The sequence below is a fragment of the Charadrius vociferus genome, unplaced genomic scaffold (assembly GCF_000708025.1).
Source record: "Charadrius vociferus isolate BGI_N301 unplaced genomic scaffold, ASM70802v2 scaffold19, whole genome shotgun sequence".
NCBI classification, from domain to species: Eukaryota; Metazoa; Chordata; class Aves; order Charadriiformes; family Charadriidae; genus Charadrius; species Charadrius vociferus.
In genome coordinates, this window is record NW_009650173.1 from 3,679,435 (window position 1) to 3,703,610 (window position 24,176).

Genomic DNA, 24,176 nt, shown 5'->3' on the forward strand with positions numbered 1-24,176 from the left:
CGGGAAAGACTGATAAACTATTACTAAATATCCACTGAAAAGTCAGAATTAGGAAGCTTTATATAAAGCAAAGGTGACTGGCATTTTTTTTATTATAGTGAAAAGTCTATTTAATATCAAGTCCAATAATTTGTTTAGCCATGTTTTCATTGGCTGCGACTTGGATTTTCCTGTATTTAAAATTTTGGCACCATATGTTAAACTGTCTTACCCAATGCCATTGGTTATCTGGAAATGATAAATCTGCTCATTGATTTCCTGATTTTATTATGTACACAGTTAATTGTAATCCAAGATTACAGCAAATAAGATGTTAATTTCTAGACAACCTATGTACATTTCCCTTGGAGTGTGATTGTTACAGAAGCAAAGAATACAAAGAGAATACCATTCGTGCTATCCTCACAGGAGCTGTCAATAAAAGATGTAATAGGGGATTTAGGAATCTGGAAATGGCCAACTAATTTATGTGAATCTATTTTATTTCAGCTAGAAAGACCAAGCTCTGTTTCGTCTGCACTGCATATTGCAGAGCACAGGCTGTCTATAGAAAACCAGGCGGCTGCATATGGATAGTCCCTTGATATCATTCACTTGCTGTGTAATCTTATTATGCAAAGTTCTAATCTTCAACTAGAATGAATGCCTCTGGGTCAGAATATAGTCATATCAGGGTTTTTGAGGTCATGTTTTGTGATCCTTAGCTTATTCTTCTAAGTAGGGCTGGGATTTAAAGAGTATTCCCCAGACACTAGCAGAGATAGACGGCAAAACCTGCTGCCTTTTTGGAAGACAAGACCAACATGAGGTCCCTGGTAGGATTAAACTTGATTTGTAGCTGTAGGATTTTTTAACAGATGTATTATTGGACAGGGAATAGGGGGCCACCAGCACAGCGAAATTGGATCACGATTGGCATTCTCAGGGAGTCCGCTGGCTGCTAAAACAGCAGCTGCATGTGGATTTGACTTCTTTCAGGTGAAGCGACTTCCAGTCATTTGGAAAGGATGGGATGAAAAGGAACCTTGGTGATAATTTTGATGTCTGCAAGATTTAGTACCAATGTAATGGGATTATCGGTAACACCTTCACTGCAGAAAAAGCCACCTGGTGCTATAACTGGCAGCAACTAAGAACTAATCCTTTCCCATCTCTTGGATGTCATTCATGAGGCTCAAAGTGATTTCCACCCTGCTAGCTGTGATTAATTTTATAAACAAACAAACAAAAAAATCAAATGATGAAGGCATAGGCTATGTAAGGAAGAGGGAACAGAGGATAATAGTAATTATATTTTGCATTTTATTTGCTGCAGGGGATAAACTATACAGTTCTTGTAAGATAACCAAATTGTATTCTGCATGATAAATATGGATGCGTAACCTTTTTTAATCAATGTCCATGTTTGGTATAAAAACAGTGTCTATTTCAGTATAAAATTTTCATCTCCCTACTATATGATAGTAGGTAGCACCGGAAGTAATAACAACAGGTTTTATGCCATTAGTTCTACGATAAGGATGTTTATACAACAGATCCATTAAGTTTTCAAGGGGGCTTTGACTTAAATCATTTGTTTTATTGTGCTTAATGGTCTTATCCTGTGTCTGGTGGAGTTGCCTGCTGACAGCACTTTGTATTAAAATTAATTGTGTGATGTGGAAAAACATTCAGCCATTTACCTTCTTGTGATCAACAATATGGCATTGTTTAAAAAATGTACTGATAAACAGTTTTCTGAGGAAACAGAATTATATTTTACCGATGCTAGAGCAATGGTAAGATAACTACTCTGTGGGATTTTTTTTAATAAACTAGAGTTGGGATTTTTTTTTTGACTGGGCTTACTCTTACTAAAACCATTCACCTGTTCAGTAGAAGTTGTTACTTAAAACTGCAGGGAAACTTTCAGGATTGCAATTATTCTGTGGAATGAACATTAGATGTCTAAAGATAGATCTTAACGTTAAAAACAAACCCCCCAATCCTTGGAAGTTACCTTGTTAAGTTCAAACTGTGTATAATCTAAGTACTATATATATATGCCTTAATTTGAAATTAACTCTCTTAAGTAGTAATAAAAAGCCTTATATAAGAGCTAAGAATTTTTTTTTTCATTATCATGAGCATCTGATAACCCATAGCATTTTAAAAAATCCATTGTGCCACATTTATAAACTGGGACCGGTGAAATCCGTGTCTCAGGGGTTAAGAATTTATTTTAAGAGAACTGGGAACAAAATTTGAGACCTCTTCACTCACGTTTATATCATGAGAGCTCTAGCAGTAGGTAAAGCTCACTCTAAACCCTGTGTTTCCTTGAATAATTTACAAATCTATCCCTCCTAACTCTGAGTTACTCAGACATCAGAGAGAAATAAGTGTGTTCGCTGTAACTATTGGGAAGTACGTGTCATCCAGAGTCCAACAGGAAAACATTTGCAATCAGTTTGAAACTTATTTTCAGAGACATGAAGCAGTTGCTTGTAGTTTCATAATAAAAAATTATTTTAGTTATAGCCTGATAGCTGTTGGCATGAGGTTTACATTTTCTCCTAATGAGCCTGTCGTTACCATTCCATTTGGCACAATGAACGATATTTACCTACTCTGGTCAATGTAATGCAATGGTTCTGTGATTCTTTTTTACCTGTAATATCCACAGGTGTCTGAATGTATTAGTATAGCGTTTCTGAATTGCACGGATCTGAAATAGAGGATGCTTGTGCAGTATTTTCCTGTCTGAGAAGCAATGTGAGGCTGCCTTTCTAGCAGGTGCTGTTAAGAAGTATTGATGTTGTACTTCTCTCAGAAGATAGTTGCAGTCATTAATTCACACTAGCTGTGCCACTGTAATCGATCTGCTGTCACTCCATCTTCCTTTTATCACCTGTAACACATTTCTGGGCTCACAGTGTTTCTGGCCCTGAGAATAAGGAGTTGGTCCAGGCTTTTCATAGCATACTTGGTTGAGAAGAGCAAACCACTTTTCTGGCTCTCCAGAATAAATTTTGCTGAAAGAGCACGTAGCTTACAGCAACGCTGTTAGAGTTTCTACAGGGTGTCCTGTGGTGTGCTGGGCACTGCACGTCCTAATGAAACAATTCAAGAATTTTCTGTTTTCTGTTGTAGTTTGGTTCATTACTGTCAAACACTTTAGCTAATGTTGAGGATGATGAATCACAGGTTGGTTTAAGTGGATTTATTCTGGAGACCATTTATGTGACAAATAAAAAAGGCAAGTACATTTTTTTTTGGAACAGGAAATGAGCTTGTTAGAGAACATTTACCCCCAAGAATGGTCATCTTTTTCCCTTTATACATAAATACTAAATGCAAAGAGCAAAAGCCACTTTTGACTGTATTCAGGCAAAATTCCCAATAACTTCTAGAGAGTTGTGCAAGTAAAGCTATACGCTTTTAAATTCCCTTATTTAAATAGCAAAACATCATGAAATATAGAAGGGGAGGTCTTTACTTTATTATTAAGTAGGGCATGTTGTACAAGCAGCGTTTTTCTTTCTTTTTTTTTCTTTTCTTTTAGCTTACTGCATTTGTTTAGCAAGCTATATTGAGCCATCCTAGTAAATGAAGGAAATCTTGTTGTGGTTTTAGTTCATTATAAAGCGTATACTGAGTTTAAGGGGGACAGGTTTCTTGCAGAATGCAAAACTTGCTTCAGTATGTGTGTTTTCCACTTCCTTAAATAGAAATACTCTTAAAAATTGGGGTAAGGTAACATTTTAGTTAGATGAGCATTGCAGGAATTACATCTAATCATCAAAGTATTTAGGAGGCAGGGAGTCAGAAGATATTTACAGTCTTGTGTGCTGCAGAACTTATGCCACTGTATTGTAGCTGAGAACAGAAAGACCTAGTGCCTTATTTTTATATGCGAATATTTTGGTAATGAAAGTCTAGTCAAAGGAATGTTCTGCAAAACCTTCAGAATTCCCGTCAACAACTGTATTCTTTTTGTAGGATAGGCTTCCTTAGGCAAGACATTCAGGACTCTCTTATCCTTAATTTTGTCTAGTTCTTCAAGCCTTTTTTCATTTGATTGATTGTCAGGTCGCTTTTAAAGTTTTGGTTGACTATTTGATTACTCCAGTTTCCTGTGAATGTAATTTCAGTTGTGAAGTATCCTCAAATCGCTTCAAATCACTACTGTTGAGTGTTCAGTTTTAAATACTATGCTTGAAGAAAAACAGTGATCTAAGATGCACTGGCTTCATGTGATTAAAACAACTCTATCGGGTGTTAGTTAATAAATAACTGAACAATATGTGGTCCAGTCAGGAAGTCCAAGCCTGCATTTAAAGGCATAATTGCAGCTTTCCAGATTCCATTCAGCCAAACCCAATGGAGGGGAGGGTGTTCTCATAACTAGTGCAGATATTTAGACATTTGCCAGGTAAGCCCGTCTGCCATCTCAAGTAAAAGAAGCCCAGTGGAGAGCACTGACATGATTCTTTCCCATTAGTTTCTCTAGTTTGGCAAAGGTTTGTTTTTTTTTTGTTTCCGCTCCTGCTCAACTCAATCTCACTAATAAGCTGGTGAGCGGGGTCCATGGACTGTACACGTGGAAGGGTCTGCGTAGTAAATTAAATACTTCTTGATGGCATTTGAGTTTAAACTATGTTAATCTCCTCGAATATAACTGATTGTTGGTTTTATGCACTGTTTTTTTAAAAAAAATTGTCCCTTAGTTGTTAGATACAAAAAAGATAGCTTTGTAAATGTTAGGTTGCTTGTTACCAAATGAATGATATTCTTCTGTTTTACTGTAGACTAGAACCAGCTGACCGACGTAACACTGTACCATGCTTCGCAATGTCCTAGGAAAAACCTTTCGATTTCTTGGGTATACTGTGCAATATGGCTGCATAGCGCATTGTGCCTTTGAGTACCTTGGAGGAATTGTTGTGGTAACTTTTCATTTTAATGACATTTAAAAGAAAATAAAACTATTGTTATATGTGATAATGCCAATATTTCAGGTTTCATCATTTTTTTAAAGCTTTTTCTAAGTGTGTTTAGTAAATGGGTATTCTTTTGGAGGCAGGTCCAGCCTTTATGAAAGTTATTTCTACTTTAGGCATTTGTATTTTTTTGCTAAGTTACTGCTTGAGACATCACTAAAGCAAATGGGAAACTGTGATTAAGCATTTTGCAGAGAGTAAGTTCTTTCAGAAAGACTGGAGGCATTAATAATGCCATAGGAAGTACTCATTTCCAGCTCTGGACAGATTTCTGGATGCTGTATGCTGCCTCCCGCTCCTCCCCAGGTTCTAAACCCAGCAGACACTGCTGCTGGATACGGTGCATTTTGGCTGTGAGCTGCTCTTGCAGCTTCTCTGATGCTTCTCTTACAGAGGCTGAAGAAAGGGGTAAGCTGGCAGAGCTCCGAGTGCTGCTCCAAATAATTTCCTGCACATTAGGTGCTGAAGTGAATCTGTAGGGGCTTGTTGCACCGAGCGCAGTTCAGGGCCAATTCTGAGCGAATACGGAGCGGTGACAGAGTTAGAGGTGCCCTGGAGGCTGTCCTCGCCTTTTAATTGTATCAGATGTTCCTTGGAGGATCTCACTTTTTTAGTTGTTCTTTACATTACACCTTTTCTAATTTATTAGCAAATAATTTGAATATTAATGTATTTTAGATAAAAGTAATTGGAAATAGTAATTTTTTTCTCATTTATTTTTAATTTGCAGTGTTCTGGACCTTCAATGGAACCAACCATTCAAAATTCTGATATTGTCTTTTCGGAGAACCTTAGCCGCCACTTTTATTGCATTCGAAAGTATGCTCCTCTGTTGAGACTAGATTTTACATTCCGTTTGCCAGAGCTTGTCAGTAACCACATTTGTTCTGTCCTTTATTTTTCACATATTCTTCTGCTTCTAAATTGTAATTTTTGTAAATCTCCTCTCGCTGGATCTCAGGGAAGTTAAAGTAATCAGCACATACAGCCCATCAAACAACTTGTCAGAATTCATTCAGGATATAGTCTAGGATGTCATTTTTGAAGCTTTGTCCAAAAAATGGGAAAAATCCCATTTTTTTTTCCTAAAGCAGTTCTATTGTGTGAATGGAACTTCCCCTCTCTAAGCAGTTTTGTCTTCCTTGCAAACCAAGCTGTAGGTGTTGCTGTGCTCAGATAGGTTGTTAGAAAAGTGACCAAATGGGATAAGTACCGTTTATCAAATGTCATTTTATTACTGTGCTGTGGAGCGCAGTAGGCTCGAGGCCCTCACCCATTTTGTTGCGGCCTGTTTCACAGTACAAGCTAATGCGTACAATCAGGAGGCAACAGTAGTATAAGGTCTTAAAAACTCAGATTAGATGTTTGAAGTTTCACTGGAAGAATAACATTTGGACAATAACATTTAGGAACATGGAATCTGTTCTATTCCATATATATGTAGCAACAGGACCAAGTTAAACAGCATTAATTTCATCAGAGCACTGTCAATTAAAATGTAGTCTTAAATGTTTTATAAATGGTCTAAATAACAAAGAATCTCTCCAAATGTACTTAAAAAACTGTATGTAAAATTACACCTTGAGTAAAACTGAAGAAACCAAAAATTGTAGATGAGAATTTTCAGCAGAAGGAAGTATCTTTAATGTACATGAATATTTTTGGAGTATACACAGTGATGTACATTTATTCAGCCAAATAGTTTGCATTTAGAGTTCTTCTGTTTGTTTTTGTTTCTGTTTTTTTCCTCTCAGAGGAGATATTGTAATTGTGAAAAGCCCAAATGACCCCAAATCAAATATCTGTAAAAGAGTAATTGGCTTGGAAGGGGATAAAGTCTGCACAAGCAACCCTTCAGATTTCCTTAAGAGTCACAGCTATGTAAGTATTAGCGTTTCTTGCTTTGTAAATTAATGATTACTTAAGTAGGCCTGGTGGCCTGTAAAGGGTTTGCAATATTTGAGTATCATCATAGAGTATGATGTTCATAAATTATTCTTGTATATGTACAGTAAAATGTTGTAATTTGTAAACTCTGTTTATGGCAAGCTGGCTTTCTCGGTGTCTTTTGTCTCCGTGGGAAGCGTAGGCAGATGATATTTTTGCTTTGCCCTTTGCTTAGGTCTTCTTCCCTGGAAGAATACTCTAAAATTCTCTGCTTAAAGTGCCGTACAGATGGCAGACTCAAGGGCTTGGTCTTAAGGCAAAACTGTTTCTGTATTTTAAACGTGAAGAAGTGAAAATTTTGTTTCTGCAACAGATCTGAGGATTTTGCTTTCAAAATTATACTTTAGAGTATCTCTATATTTCTATGTAAGAATATTTCAATTTTTCTGAGTATAGTTGGAAAAGTAGTAATTTTCCTAACTTGTCCAAAAAGTCAGGTAACAAGACAAAATAAAAAGGAAAAAAATACTCTTAATACTCACTTGTCCTTGTGAAGACAGACTTAACAGAAGTTTGGAAAGATTTCTGACGAATTGTTTTCAGCAACTTCTTTTTAGGCTACCATTAGAAAAATAATCAGAAATCATGATGACAGAATTATTTATTTTTTTTTTCCCAAAAGCATGTTTGACCATTACCTCTGTTCAGCATCTTGTGGAGACATCAGGTTTTGCACAGGTGTTCTGAATCTTAAAAATATTCTGTTGCCTTTTCGTATCTACTTCATCCTCACAATTACCGTAAGAAGAATTACTGTCTGGCCCATAGCTGAAGTCTTGTGCTGTAAAGGTAGAGAATTTTATGGAATGCTCCTTGCAACCAACCGCAATGTGTCATATATAAATCCTTTAAGAGTTTAGCCACCATACAGACAGCTTCACCAGCATGCCTTCATGTACCGTTGCTTCATTTGTATCAGGCAGCTGAAGTGGAGTCTGTCCTCACTAAAATCAATGGCGAAATTCTTGCCAATGTTGTTCTAGACTTGGTGTTGGGATTGAGTCAAGACCTAGGACCAGAAAGCAAGGATACGATTCATACCTTGTTGTGAGGGGTTGAATTTGTTGTTTCTTCCACTCCAGTGTTAAGGCAAGACGTTTCAGTCACCTGCTTCTAATGTGCCCTTCTGATCAAGTGCTACTACCACTGGAGCTTCTGTTTACACTTCTGTCACCAGTGGACAGAAAGAAGGACCTCATTCTCTGTTATGTTTTGAACGGGAAGACAGAGCATTTAGTTTTCTCCATAAATTGTGTTACTGTTGAACCAAGGAAAAAAAACACAACTGACCCGACCCCCCCCCCCAAAAAAAAAAAAAAAATCCCCACCTTTCTTACCAAGCTGAGGAAATTTTCTAGCTCCTACGGGAGGAGTAATTTAAGGGAAATATAAATTGCCCAGAGAAGAACGGAACGACCTTAAATGGAAACCTGAATTGTGTCTGCACTGATAGAAGATGCAAGCGGAGTTTCTCTGAGCATCTTGTTCTTCGCTTGTCCGAGTCTTGAAAAGGAAGTTCAGGCAAGGTTTGTACTTAACAGGATGCCAGCCTCTCTGGAAACCCGGAGGTGATCAAATGAATATCCAGCAGAGCAATTTCAGCTCCAGGTGTAAGACTTTTTGTCTTCCATTTTAATATAAAATGTAAGGAGAATGAGAGGGTGGGGAATGCAGAGTCCATCTCCTGGTTTCCTGTGTATGTTTTTCATAAAGGCTAATGTGTGGAAACACAGCAAAGTGACACGCAGGCTTTCTTAGTTCTTGCTTCAGAACTTGTATCTAGGGGGAGAAGGGATCTAAATGGAAATGCTTTTGTTTGTTAGCGCCTATCTGTTTTCCACCTATTTTTAGTGGTTGTTGAAGAGGTACATCTTTCCATCTGTTCAGGAGACACTTCCTTTAGAGAGAATATATTCTCAACACAGATATCTGCACTTTACGCTCATAATTTATAGTGGATTATTCGTGAAATAAATGGTTCTTGTTGGGGAGGGAAGAGGTGATACGTGTCTGTGTTTAGGTAATTGTCTAATCAGATTCCCTGTCTTAGTGAATCACTGTGCTACACACTTTTCCTCTTAATTCAGACACAAAATTCTTCAAATCAAATAGCAGCAGTGGATGTACAGAGAACTGGCTATTTGTTTTGTTGATACTTCCTTGAGAAGAATTAACCTGAGTTGGGGTTTTGAAAAAAAGAAAAAAAAAAATTGGGGAAACTCTGAGGAAAGGCCTTGGCTGGGATCAGAAACAGCCAGAAGTGCTGCCTGGGGTGTCGAGCTGCCAGGGAAAGGTACAACTGCAAGCACTCTATGTGAGCAAAGCCTGGAAATTGTCATCAGTTCTGTTATTTATATCAGGCTACCAATTCCTTTTTAAAAAATGAGAAATCTCCGAGTGATACTTGAATGTGGTGACTCCAAAGTGTGTAAGGTCAGAGGACTCTTTGTTTTAATTACAGTCAACTGCACAGCTTTCCGTGGCTAACTTGCCTCAGTGATGGTGAATAGTTGCTGTGCTGTTTGCAAACTCATTACAGTAAACACAAAGTATCAGATGCCAGAAAAAGTGTTGAATTAAGTATTTGAACCTCTGCTTCATTCTTGGCTGGTGGTTGCCTGCTAATGGTTAGGTATCAGGAGTTAGCCAGTTCCTGGAGATGACAGATACAGGCGGTACAACATACCTAACCCACCTGAGAGCAAAACCACCTCTAAGCAGCTGCTTCTCTTGGCACCCCAAGGGTCACCAAGATCCTTAGTCATATTAGTAGGAATTGTGCTTAGTCTGTGTTGACTGTGTCCATGTTAGTCTTGGCATATTTTACAGAGTTCAAGCTGGAGATTTTTGTGCTTAGAAGCACTATCATACGTGATTCTTATTCTGAAGCCTAAGAGAATGTTAAAGTCAGATCCTGCTTCCAATCCTGTTTCATTCATGAATAGACTTCTCAGGATGGCTGACATACATAGGCAGGGGAATGGAGGACTCTGTTTACAATTTGCTCTGTAAAATTACACAGATGAGATACTTCATCGATGCAACCAACCAAAAAGATACCTGTAGATTAAAAAACCCCACTAAAACAACAAACCAACCTTCCAAGATATAATAAAAATGAAAAATAAATAAAGTCATACGTAAGTTGAATATTTCTTTCTGAAAAGAGATATTTCAGTTAGGTGGAAATGCGGTATAGCAGTGGCAGTTACGTGAAAGTCTTTATAGTGGTATAAAAATACTTTTGCTGCTATACTTACCTGAAGTAATAAGTCAGATGAGAAAAAGTATTTTTGTCAGTGCACTAAGTGTAAGGCTGTACCCAAAAACTGTCTTTGATGGAGTCATTGTTGGGTTACAAGCGCATGGAACTAATCCCACATATCAAATCGATTGCTATTAAGTAAGCACGTACTTAAATTAAAATTTAAGTACATTAGGAATGTCTTTACTTTTTTCCCTTTATAGTACATGATGCTTCCATATGCTAAAGGTTGGAGTGTATCTGCAGAATAATAATGAGGGGAATCTTCCTATTTACATGAAAGGGATAATGAAATTCCTTTTTTGAGTAAGCTGCTATAGTATTACAAAGTTGGGAAAATGTATTTTTTCTTTTAATTGCCTTTTTATTGATATTTGATATGGAATATGAGCATTAAGCTGGTAGTTTTGCTGGGCTTTTTTTGGTTTTGTGCTCAATGATGGTTTTTATAGATATAAGCAAGCGTATTTACTGTAATAAACCTTTAAGAATGCATAACATTTTTACTCTATCAGAAGCAATGTGGTATGAACCCAAAAGTTAAAAAGGTAAACAGCTATTTTTTTAGTAATGTAGTATTCAGACCTAGTTTCAATTACTAAAAAATATCTTTACTGATTTATTTATTTAAGATCTAAATAATGAACATTAATACGGAAATTACTGAATCACAGTAAACTCCTGAAATGGCCTTTAAAAAAACCACCTGAAAGATAATTTTCGTATTTAGGTTTTTATTTCCTGTTTTTAAAAGTCTTAATACAGATCCCAGTTTATAATTCAGATTGAGTATCCTATTGTTATATTTGAATTTGTTTTAATGCCATTTACTTTAGCTTTAATTTCTTTAGTACCATATGTTCTTGTGCTGCAGCTCCTATTTACAAATTGAAAAAGTGAGGGGTAAGTCATCAGATTAAAACAGCTTGTATGTCATAAACCACCAATATGCTAAGCCTTTGTGTCACTTAAACAAAAGTAGTACCTAATAATGTCACTTAATACAGCTAGAGTCTGTAAATAAGGAACTGCCTTTTGCAAGTCATAGTGATAAAAAGCTGAGATACAAATCCATATCTCAGCAACACTCTGCTGGTAATCAATCACAACACACCACTAATGCTGTAAGACTAGCTGATGTGGGGGAAGTATGTTTACCTTGTGCTAAAATGAGGTTCATTGCGGAGATGGCATCTCTTCATCCTGTGGTTAAGTCTAGAGCTAACATAATTCTGAAGATAATGCATCTTACTGTGTTTGCGGATCAGAGTAGTGGTCTTACACAGCGCTATTAACTCTTAAACAGTCCTTGTCAAATGCAGTAAGAATATTACATGGGTACTAAGAATAACGTAATGTTAATGTAAACGACGCAATATCTGCATCAGTAGACAGTACTACAGATTTTGGATGCGCAACATAAGACACTGAAGAATGGTTTTGTTTCAGAGTGCTCAATACCATTGGGTAGTCTCTTTAGAATATCCTAAATAGCAATTAAAAATAAAGTTCTCAAAACACTAGTTCTTTGTACTTAGTATCTTAATAGCTAGTTTACACTCATGGTTTAGTATTTCAGTAATCTAAGTTTTAATAGTTGCTGGTCAGGAGAAAGGAAACATCCTACTCTTTCTTCTTCTTAGTTCTAGCGTTCTAGAGGCTTGAGAGAAAGTTATGCCATAATTTTAAGCAGTAGGTATGCTAACTGGCTGGTGGGAAAGCAGAACTGATTTGGTGTATTTGTTTAGTTTGCAGATTTGTTCAGTTTACAGATGTCTCCGTGTCCTAGTACAGAGAGTTCATGACTAGAACTAATCTTGAATCTTCTGAGAAGTAATTTAAAATCAAAATTATGATTCATCATAACTAAACTATTCAAGGGAAAAGAAACATGAAGAATTTTATCAATCTGCTTCCCAGTATTTCCAGAACATACGAGTGGCATGGCTTGACACAACAGCACTGCTACCGTTCACCCATCCTCGTGTCTGCGGGGTCAGGGAGGTGGGTGGCCAGAGGTGGGCACGCCTGGCCCATGGCTCAAGCAGGGGACAGCACTGAGACTCTCAGCTTAAACGTTGATTTTTAAAATGGGACGTATTGCTTTTCAGGCCGATTCAGATCAGCAAATTGAACAATATGCTCTGGATCTGCAAATTAAATGAGAATATTTATACAAGTGAAGTAAACAGTGCATGCAAGTGTTTGAATTATCATTTAACGCAGCTGGAAACTTGTGCAACATCCAAAAAGTGATACTGAGAGAAAGCATATCTTTTTGTGATTTGACTGGCATAGATATTTCTGATGTGAAAATTCTGTGACCTTTCCCATAAAGCAGTGAGTGTGGTGATCGAACCTTTTAAATTCAAAGTAAGTAAGTTCAGGAACAGCAGTAGCTATTTGTGCATTACACAAACTTTAGAAGGAGCAACAATGGTTAAAAAACTGAACGTTCAAATAACCAGTGAATGCTTTGACACATTACTCGAACAGCTTCCCTAATTTTTTATTTAAGAGCAACACTCAACTGGTATGCTTGTATGATAGAGAAAAATGTCTTACAAATTCAAATCTAAGTTAATATACCTTAGTTTCCTTGTACTATCTGAGTTAACTTTGCTCCCATTGAAGATTACATGCTTCTAATATTGATTAATTATTCATTTCAAAACTTAAAGATAGACAAGTCTTCATATCTTACCTTTTTATAAAATTTCTTTTAAAACAACAGATGACTTAATGCAGAGAATGTATTTATAACATAAGTATTTCATCACAATGAATTTAATTTCTGTATAAAAACGTGTTAGTGTTTCATTGTCGTCTTTTCTCATAATAATGTGGACCAAGTTCATAATGTATTCTTTTTAATATGTGTATTTAAACAAACTGAGCCAAGTACATTTTGTCTTCTTCATAAAGCAGCTTAAACTGTTCAGTAAGTAAAAGGAAAATGCTAAACTGTTTGGAAGTACATATGAATTTAAGGTAAATCAATTCTGTTACATTCTTGTAAGAAGTATTAAATTCCGGGTAATTCAGCCTTTTAGTGATACTTAGAAGATGATTTACGATCTACTATACTGTTGAAATTCCAGTGTGGTTGCTACCATTTCATAGCTTTTTCCAGCACAAAAAAAGGAAATGTAAATACTTACGCTGAATTTGAAAATACTGAGCTAATTAATGTTTTGGGGTTTTATATAGATAGCAACCTTAATATGAACAACATTTATGAAAAGCCTGCAGAAATGGTGCCGAGAGCAACTGGATCATTAAAAAAGAGTATCTGTTAAGCATTTTTTACTCTTGGTTCTGAATTAATAAATAAAGGATTAAGGAATAGTTATGTGAGACTTTAAGCATAAGAGTCTTAAAACAAACTCCGCATTTCTATGGTGTATATTTTATCCTAACTAGATGCAATTTACTTAAATAAGGCAATTTAATCAGTATTTAGTAAATTTGTCATTTGATATTGTAGATTCTTTCATCATATTTCACTTTAATCAAGAAAGGTAACACCTGTGGTTTATTCACAAAAGCTTCTTTTGTTAAATGAACACCCGCAGGCCATGAAGCAATTACATTTGTTGCTTGTACCAAAGTAGGAGGCACTTAAATAGACCTTAGTAGGGATAGATGAGAACTTGCAGACTTTATTCTTTTGTCCAGCACCGAGATTAGTTCTTATCATAGCTCAAGAAGGAAGCCTCTGAACTGAAAAGAAAAGATGGGAATGATTTAAAGTTCTTCTTAAGTTTGAAACTTTGATATTGCTGGAGGTGATGTGAATACCTGTGACCTTACGAAAGTTCAAACTTCATCTACTCCCAGCTGATTGTACACGCTGATGTTCTTTGACAAACACAGACTGCTTGGAATTCCAAAAGGAGAGACTGCAAGAGATAATTCTCCACTTATTTATTAAAAATTCCCATTTACCCATCTTCAATACCCACCCCCCCAAGGTCCCCCAAAATCACAAACCAAAAAGACTCCCCGACAAAATAAAACAACCAAAAAAAAGCCTATTTTCATGTAGTTGGGTTTGGGGGTATTTTTGAGGCAGATCATTTGATCTGTTAATCTTATTTGCAGTATATTAGTTTTCTAGTATGCCAGTTGAAGCAATGAAGGCATCTCATCTCTGGGTTTTGAAGTTAGTGAGATTCCTCAAAGAACAAAGTTTGGCATCGTGTAACAAGACCAAAAGAAAGTAATTCTTTGTTGACGCCCCCCCCTTTATGTAAATTAATGTTCTATGCTAGTAAATATGCATCAAATACTGACCTGTACTTCAGTTTTGCCACTTTAACTATACCACTAAGTAAATGACAGCAGCCCTGCAAAATTAGCCAGTTTGCCACAGTGGAAAAACTCTTATTTATCTGAGCTGAAACAGAATAAGCTACTGCTACAAGCGGAGTTGTTCTCAATGTGAATCTTGCTCTGCTGGTCTGTCTGCTCCTGCAGGAGAGCCCCAGAGCCTCGGAAGGGAGAAGGGGGAAGAGTCGCGTGTCTGATCTGTGTCCCGTATTCTCATGCATATAAGCTGCCCCTCGGATAACCGGTTCTGCCTGACAACTGCTGTTCCTTGGAAATAAATCCTCAGATAATCTGCACAAAACCAGAGGCACAAGGGTTGCTGAGGCAAAGGGAGTAGTCTGCGGCCGATCAGAGGCAGCCTGTTTTCGCGGGAAACTGCACTGCTGTGGGACCGCTGGTTTTGAGTGTGACCCACTGGTTAGTTATGGGAAAACTCAGTTGTTGGGCTTGTGAGGCTTTATCTTAGTTCTGGTCTATGTGTAAGGGAGAACTAAATTGCTGCCCAGCCTAAGTTAAATGCTTTTGGCACACTTGTCAATATTTTTTTTGTATTCACAGTCTTGCTGTGTGTAGTAATGGTAACTGTGATTTCAGTTGAATGTTTTAAGATACAATTAATTTTGTCTAAGAGGCCATGGTCCATGGCCTGTAGATACCAAAATACAGCGTTGTGAATTGTCAAGCCAGTGGCTTTCCCATTGCCTTGGGATTTTTGGCAGTAGCAGCCTATTGCTGTATAATTAATATATTCTTACTACAAATACAAGTTTTCAATAGCTAATTTTTTTCTTTGGTTAAAAATGTATCTTATTGCCAGCTACTGTCCTTGCATAGCTTTGAAGCATTTCAGATTGGGTCCCGATTCTGCAAAGGTCGATACTCAAAGTTAACTTTATTCAGTGTGAGTAATCCCACTGAAATCAGTGATGTGGTCTAGAAATAGCTTGGTGCATAAACCCTTGAAGGATTCTGGCTTTAGCCTGTATTTCAAAGGGGTGTAAACAAGTTTTGTTTTTTTTTTTTTTAATTAATGATTACGGCCTGTCACTGGTATTTGGTTTTACATTTTCATGTAATTCATGTGATTTTTATTGCTTGTCTTAATTCTAGGTTGTAGTGAAGTGCCTAGATGATGGACAGGCACCATACAAAGGTATTACACTGTATTATCTCCAGATGAATCATACATTGTGACAGTACTCCTAACGACAAATTTAGAGGTATAGGGTCCTGTCATACCCTACGGAAAACTACAAAAGTTACCATAAGTGGTGAATTTCAGGATATAGCAATATACATTATTGTAAATGTTCTATCTGGAATGCCAACTATGAACATCTTGTCTAGACAAGTAATTATTATTAGTAGTAGAAGTACTAAGTGATATGGCACAGCTGGCAAAAGCACTTTGTTGTATTTTTTTATACTTCTGGAGCATGGAAGAAAGATGGGAAGGTCTAGAACTATTTGGATATCCCTGTGTTATGAGTGGGTCCTTATTTCACATAGTAACAGATGAGCTTCACTTTCTGCCTGTGAATTGGGGAAATGTGAGAAAAAATGGGAACCAGTAAAGTAAAGCGGGAGCTGATAGTGTCCCATGTGTGAAACAGCACATTGCAAGAAGTGATGCTTTTTCAGAAAGGTGAAATGTTAATGTGGGTTTGCTTTTTTTATTTCATAAGAAAAATCTTCCTTTCATAGTAATTCATGGTTCTCCTGTTTGCTGAGATAGTCTTTCACAATGACGGTAGTTTGATGTCCAATTTGTAATTCGGGTAGGTGCTGGACAGGAGAGTTTGCACCAGAAGGGTCACAACGCTGCTTTGCATTGCAGCATGCACCTGGAAAACAAACTCATGTAAGATGTGGACACAGTGAATGCTTATGCAAATAAGTGAAGATGAATATCCAACTCCACTGACAATTGCTGGTGGACACTCTAAACAGGCTGTATTCCACAGAATTTTTGAGGAAAACAGGCATGTCACTATATTCTCAAATAGGGACAGTTCAAAAACACATGTCCATGTGTGATGAGCTGTATATTCCACACAGGTCATTTGACTCTGGATAGAATTTTTTAAAAAAAATTTATTTATTTTAAATTGACTTCTGGTTAGGGTAGGATGAGGGCTGAAGTCATCTAGCTGAAACCAACTGGCCTTCCCAGAGAAAGCACTTCCATGCACGTGCCAGCAATCTGATAAGCATCCCAAATAACAAAGGTGGCAGAACAGCTGAATATGAAATTCCTGTACTGAAGGACTGGGAGACCGAGAAGTAAAGGAATAGCAGATCAGTTTAAAACCAACCAGGCAGCACTCCTTTATACGGGAGACTGCGGAAGGAGTATCAGCAGGTTTCAAAAGGGTTTAGACGTATTGCTGGTCTACAGCTCCACGTATAGATTCTCAAATGATGAGGTAGGGAAACATGCCCTCAGACATGCCTAACGCACCTAACCTGGATACCAGAGAATCACGGGGGGGTTGGGAGAAGATGGACAGGCTCGCGTATGCTTTCCATGATGAATATCTCCCTTCACCACTGTCAGAGACAGTCTTGGTTCTTCATCTGTACCTTATACATTCGCTAGAGCTCAACACAGGGACTGCGGGGTAGTGTGCTATCTGCAGCCCCCGCTCTGGTAACAGGCAGTGGGAGCATCACTAAGCGAGAGCCCAAAAGCCTTAGGCAAAGACAAGGGTCCCAAGGAGTGTCACCTGGCCAGATACCTATAAGGACCAACAATTAAACTTCAACTGCATTTTCCCCAAATATTTATCTGGGGGACCTGTTTTTGTTCTTAATGGTTTACATCCAGAGTTTACTACTAGAGTGGTATTTTATTTTGTCTGTTATCCTTGAATTCTGTATATGTAGGCTCTTGTATTTAGGAGTCTAAGTGGCTTATTTCTAAAACATTAATGTTTATACTGTTAAAACTCTTGAGTTTCATTTGAAATTGGTGGGGTTTTATTTTATTTCCTGCATTATTTTTTTCTCTGAATTGTGTACATAAGTAATGTTCCGTAGTATTTGGTTTTGGAAAAATGTACACTAACTTAAAGTCCACGTTAAATATTATATAGATTGAGAAACATTGGTACTTTTAAATTTTCAGCCTGGTTTAGAATTTTAGGAAGAAAAACAGATTAGAAAAAAAAAAAATTTCATTTGGTAACTTGTAAGAGGTGATTTATATCTATCCAAAACGTTTTTATAAAAACATATCAAAATACTGTTGTATATTCCAAGTCGAAATCTTTGTTTAAGACTTATAGTAGCAACTTTTTCATATATGAAAGCTTTATACTCTTATTTAGGTTGCTATTTCTTATTTTGTCATTGAGTCAGTCAGTGAATGCCATGCATCTATGGTATGTAATATAGTTAATGCATAATATATATAGGCAATGAAAGGTCTTTGTCATATAGTATAAGGTCACCATCATTAATTTTCAAATTATAAAAAGGGATTTGCTGTTTTGTGATCATCATTATTGCAATATAATGTGTTGTGGATTCTGCCTGCACATAGAATGAACTGTGATCTTAATTAGAACTTTGACAAGCCTACTCCGATAAAATGATGAGATTATTCGTAATTGATGTCACAATCAATTACCAGTTAGTTCATCATGAATCTACTAACAGGTCTAGCCTTGGTGCTGGCCCCAGGATGTTGATGAGTGTGTGGCTGCCCTGTTCATGCTGTTACTGCGACAGGAGGGCAGATTTTCAGTCAACATCCTAATGACCTCTTTTGAAGTCTATTAAATTAATGACCCTGTCACATTGGTCTAACCTCTTACATCTTCATTTTGGATTTTTTGTTGCAAACCATTGTTTTTTGAGCACATGATAGAACAGATACTTTGGAGCACTCCTTCTCATCCCTCCAGATCTGGCACTGTCTTACAAGATTCAATAAAAAATTAGTTCATTATACAGTCATGAAATACAGAACACAGAAATCAGAAAATATATTGTAAGGCAAACTATGCTTAATACCATTCTATTCCATTTTGTTTTTACATGTCGATCTTGCTTAATCATAGGTGCCTAAAGGACATGTTTGGTTAGAAGGTGATAATCTCAGGAATTCTACAGATTCCAGGTGCTACGGACCTGTTCCTTACGGACTGATAAGAGGACGCATTTGTTTTAAGGTATATATAGCATCTAAAAATAGTTGCATTAATACATTTTTAATGCCTGGATGTTAGGTATTAAAACTTGCCTCCTTAACCGTCCGGCTGAAGCAAATGTAAAGGAAAGCCTGAACATGCCGGCCACTTGCTGTATAAGGATAATTCTGCAATGGTGGGGGTGTTCTGAGAGGGGACCTTTTTTTTTTTTTTGGAGCAGCACTCTGAGCAGTCATTGCCTCTGAAAACTGAATGAAAACTGAAGCAAATCCAAACCTGATAAAAACATAAACATACGCAGGCACACATACGCCTTGCTGCATGGATATACATTCTCTCCTTCATTTGATTCTTGCCTCTGCAAAATGGTAGAAAAGGGCAGCTCCATATTTCACTGTTACTGTAATTGGAGAAGTGTAGTTCCATAGCTCAAAAAACAAAGATGCAGGAAAAGGTTATCTTTCTAGGACTTGCATACGTACTTTAGACATGTAGGCTGGCCTTGCTGCTTTCTAAACTAAGTCTGTGAAAAAGCCTTGGCACTAAAGTCAAATCTGTGCCACTGTAATTGCCCAACACATTTTTATTTAAAAAAAAATGCTTTGAATTAGTATTATTGTATAAACCTCCATGGTTCCTTCTGCTTCAAGAATTCTACAGCTTTATTTCACACTAAATTACTTTTTCATATTATCTGCATTATTAATTTACTCATTTACCAAAAAGAAGAAACTAAGACAATTTCTTCTCTGTAACAAGTTTAATCTTAGAAACAAAGGAGTATGTATTTATTAGAGACTTATGCACCAGCTTGTACAAAGCTAGATATAAAATGGTGCCATTCAGAACAATAAAAAAAGGCTTTCAAAACTGTTCTCCATATATTGCAACACATCCACAAAAACATAATTTAGCACAGCTGTGTTACACACAGGGAAGATTAGATCTTTCTAATTTAACAAAGTTTTATATACTTAATTGACACTTTTTATGAACACAGCTTAGGACTGTTCAAAAAACCTTGCAGCTATTGCCCATAATCACTAATTGCTTACTAAACCTCAAATAACATGTCCCCTTCAGCCCCACCACCGAGTTGTGTCTGACCTCTGTTCTTTCTGGATAGCGTTTGCTTTGAGTTCTTCCCTAGTGTTTATTGAGTGCTCTGTTCCTTCTCTGTATTGTTTGCCCAGCCATGTACACCAGAGGAAAAAATGCTGATTCTAAATAGGGCTATTTTTATGACCCAAGTTTTAGCTTGGATTATTAACTGCTAACACACAAATGAGGCTAATATGCTGACAGGCCTCTTAATAAGAATGTGGTATTAATAATCCAACTGAAAAAAAAATAATCACCAACTGATGTACTAGTATAGAAAAACTGCTGTTTACTACTTTAAGGGGAGTGTTAGCAAATAATATATGTATTAAGAACCTGTGTACGTGGACAGCCATAGTTATTCACAGCATCTCTCCAAAGCAATAAATTTGTCCAGCTTGTACCACAACAACAAAGATATTTTGAGAGACTTCCATGAAGTGACTGCCAGAACCAAACCCTAACTTTGGCAAGCAGTAAACTGTAAAATGAATGGAATTTACACACAGATATTACATATCGAAGTAGTACTTTAGGACTCGAGAATATTGTCTGTTTAAAAAGACAGTACGCAATCACTTCATGCTTAATCAAAAGAATGATTTAACTAGATTTTATAGCAGTTGTTTTACCGTGGTGCATAGGGCAGTGATTATTAACATTTTAATGAGATTTAAGTATATGCTGCCTAACAAAAGAAAAAATGAGATTATTCTTCAAATGAGTGTTTATAGCTTGGGTTGTTTATGGCAATTCACATTAGAATGCAGTCATCTTGCTATTGTGTGTTGCTATTGAACATTATGGCAAAAGGCAGCAGGGTAGGGCTAGTCCGCATGATGGTAGTTAATTAGTAGACCACTGGCCAAGAAGCCTATATATGCTTTTTAATGTAGTAAGGCTTGGCTTCTCTTTCATGAAAAATCTTTTACTGCCTCAAGAATGGAAGCTTAAAGTGGATTTTAGAGAAGCCGATGTAACAGTGCCTTTGAATGCTATGTTACATTTTTAGTAATGGACGCAAAAAAATCTAATTTGGAAGTAACGGATTTCAATAGGAGAGAGGTTGTACTGAGTTTGTTTAGGCAACCTATTCTTGGCAAAACATCAATGTTAATTCTGTAGTTTATCTGTGAAGTTTAGACCTAAGATTCTCAGTTAACGTTGGTGCACCAGTTTTTAACCCATACAGAAATAATGATACTTGATTATATTTGCCCCTTTTCCTCCCTGCCAGCATATCAACTGCCACTCGGAGACAAGTTCATTCCATAAAAAGGCCACTGAAATCAAAGTAGCTGCAAATTCAGTAAAAGCCTAGGGAGTCCCATGTTGACAGAACTCGGGCTTCATCCTGTCCTAGATAGGATATCCTGTGCATTCCCGGGACTTAGGCTCCATGTCAAAAATAGATCTGTAGTGTATCTTCAAAAGAGCTAGTTAGCCCCATTTATCCCCCATCCATCAGATCAAATCTATGTAGGCCAAACCGAAGAGGAAATAGCTACTAATTGGACTAGCCAGTTTGAACCAACAAGTCACAGTCAACTTCTCTCATAACTTTCAAAGACTTGGGAATTACTACACACAGCGGCGTGTCTTTGTTTCACAGAGAAGGCTTGGTCCACCTCCTCTCCAACCATGAATGTTGTTTCTCACATTCTCTCCTGCACACAGACTAGATAAAACAGAATTTTCATTCTAACTCCTACCACTAAGACTACTGTGATGAACTTGCAACTGAATTGTCAAAACAGTATTCAAACCAAATTTGATTACTTTCACTGAAAGAAAGTCAAGTTGTAATAGGTGTGATCTGACTTGCCTGAAATGAGATTTGTGCCGTAGTGAATGGCCTAAGAAACTCCTTCTCCGGGCCTTTACTCAGATCAGCTTCGATTTGTAATATGGGATATTCGTATTCCCTTTTATTCCTGTTTGCCTTCGAGGCCAAACAAAGACTTGACACCCAGCCTGCAGCCAGCACAGGCCCTCTGGAGAGCCTTCAATTCTGTGGCTTTGCTTCTAACCAAGATCACAAATATCCTTCTGTTGTTAGTTCCTATCTCTATAATAATTTGTGTGGAACTTAAAATAGCTCACTGGCTAATATGCATAGAGAGACACGATGTTACCTCTATGTATAGCAGTAGCTGTTCCTCATGCTCTTTCCTAACTGCACATGCCAAAAAAGACATGTATTTTCTAAGATACTTGCACAAGAGAGCTTTGAGCTTTTTTCAGATCCACAGAACTTGAGGTCCTGGGAATGACTCATGCTCCTGTCTTCCCGAGGGTCTGGGCACAATCCAACTGATGGCAACTTAGCACAGCGCTGCACAGGGCCGGAGAGAGGCGAGCTGAGGGAGCTTCTAGCAGTGCGCGGCCCCAGTCTAGTAGTAAGCTGATGCTATGTCCATCCTTAACTGACTGCCTTCTCTGTCATTGTCTGGGGACAAATCATGGCATTTGAAATATTGAGCCTTGGCACTGTGCTTCCTCTTTTAAACTGAGAAAATGACTTTTTCACTCCACAAAGAAAGCAGCAAAAGCTCCTGTGCGTGGATGTGCCCTGAACTCAGTTAAAGAGTTGCTGTTGCTGGAAGGTGACTGCATACCTTCCTTAAAATCAAATTTTAAGGAAAAATGAGCAAGATAAACATCGTACTGACAGATGCTTTGGGAACAAGGTAGTGCATCATCTTTCTCCGTCGAGGTTGCTTGATCTTGAGCAGGGGCTGTGAGGTTTTTATGGGATTAGAGCCACAGAGAGCTTTCCTTCAACATCATCTCTTTTCCTTCTTCCTGCTGATCCCCTCGTGCCGTCTTTGAAAGAATGTGTTGTGAAGAGACACAGGCAGTCAAGGGAGACAAAGGACAAAGTGTAAAAGAATGTCCTTGATTCCCTATAACTTTTTTTTGCATCCAAGACCAGCCTCCATGTAATTAGTGAATGTTCAGAGGAAAGTACTCCTGGGATCATTCAGTAGTATGGACAGCTATATAGTTAATTTCTGGAGAGAAAGCCTTTTCTTACTGGTAAGCATCATTCTCTGATACTTGTGCTCGTACTTGGTCATGATTTGTGCTCCTTTTTCCCCTTCTCAGAGGAGCCCCTTGGTTGGGAGCCCCTAATGGTGGCAGGCACTCCACCCCTTTATACCTATTTGCATGGTATAAGCTTACCTATAAGTCTATGGAATTTTTCTCCCAAGGTTTGGTGTTTGCAGTTCAAATGCCGACCTTGAAAATACACATGTACATCTCACAGCACTACTTTCACTGGGAGGTGATGTTCGTAGTATTCCTTCTTGTAGATGGATCAAAAATACGTACTTTGTCTTTTAAGTTGTTAAGAGGTTTACAAGCTAGAAAACTTTGAATTTGAAAGATATTTGCTAGGAATGTATTTATTTCCAAGGCTGCAAAAAAAAAAAAAAAAAAGTAATTTTGAGGCTCTCCATAGCAAAGCATGCTGTGTATAAATTAGTGTTGTCTCCAGCCACTATGGAATGATGATTCCTCCTCATATATAGTATTTATTACTCCTGGTAAAACGAACACACAGGTGAGAAAAGTTCCTATACCCTGGCAACGAAAGAGCTAAAAAATTACACCCTTTATGAAACAATTACAACAATAACAAATGAAAATACTGAACTTTGAGTTGTAATTAAAACCTCTTGTAACTATATTTTATTTTACAGATATGGCCTCTGAATGACTTTGGATTTCTACGTGCAAGCCCCAATGGCCATAGATTTCTTGATGATTAAAAGATTTTAGTGACTGTTGCCAGCTTTCAAAATATTTTCTACTAAAATCAATGGAACTATTTTTGTTTATTCTAAACACAAGTATTACTTGACAAAGATGTCTCTTTCTGAGAATACATCTAACTTGAAAGTGGGAGTGATACACTGCTGTCATCAACAAAAATGATAATGCCTCTTACTCTGTTTCCTCTGGCTATTCATACTAAGTGCTCGAGTTTATGAGAAAGTTCTGGTTTTTACTACAAGCCAGGGTTAGCATTGACCGTTAACAAGGGATCAAAAACGCACAATGCACTATTATGTTGTCACACATCCAGAGCCACACATAGGCTATGCCTCCATTAGCAGGTAGTGTGGCATGTAAGGATTGGAACCGAAAACAGTACCAGTGGGGTTCCAGATCTGCCAGTCACTTGTATGTGTTTTGTAGGGTTTTCCTTAAACTGGCTTTAGTTTGGCCCAGTGGGCTGGCTGCCCAGTAGGGCCCAGAGCACGGCTTCCCAGTTAGTTTTCATCTAAAGAATGAAGACTGCATTTGTTTAGATGATGGAGAGAGTCAATTAAAAACGTGCTTCTGCTCCAAGCAGAAAAGTTACTGTAGATGCCACTGTTACAGTCC

General features: G+C 37.4%; 2 protein-coding genes across 2 annotated transcripts in view; one reads left to right on the forward strand and one right to left on the reverse strand.

Moving 5' to 3' along the window:
* ELP4 (elongator acetyltransferase complex subunit 4) overlaps positions 1-4,825 on the reverse strand; it is a 170,852-nt gene extending 166,027 nt beyond the window's left edge. The window contains exon 1 of the mRNA XM_009892705.1: positions 4,759-4,825. Coding sequence (XP_009891007.1) covers positions 4,759-4,825 — 67 coding nt within the window. The remainder of the gene's footprint in view (positions 1-4,758) is intronic.
* IMMP1L (IMP1 inner mitochondrial membrane peptidase-like (S. cerevisiae)) lies at positions 4,787-23,649 on the forward strand. The gene is made up of 5 exons (XM_009892675.1): positions 4,787-4,928; positions 5,713-5,801; positions 6,737-6,863; positions 18,591-18,701; positions 23,489-23,649. Exons 1-5 carry the CDS (start codon positions 4,824-4,826, stop codon positions 23,555-23,557), a joined length of 501 nt encoding a protein of 166 aa, XP_009890977.1. The 5' UTR covers positions 4,787-4,823; the 3' UTR covers positions 23,558-23,649.
* The last annotated feature ends 527 nt before the right edge of the window (positions 23,650-24,176 follow it).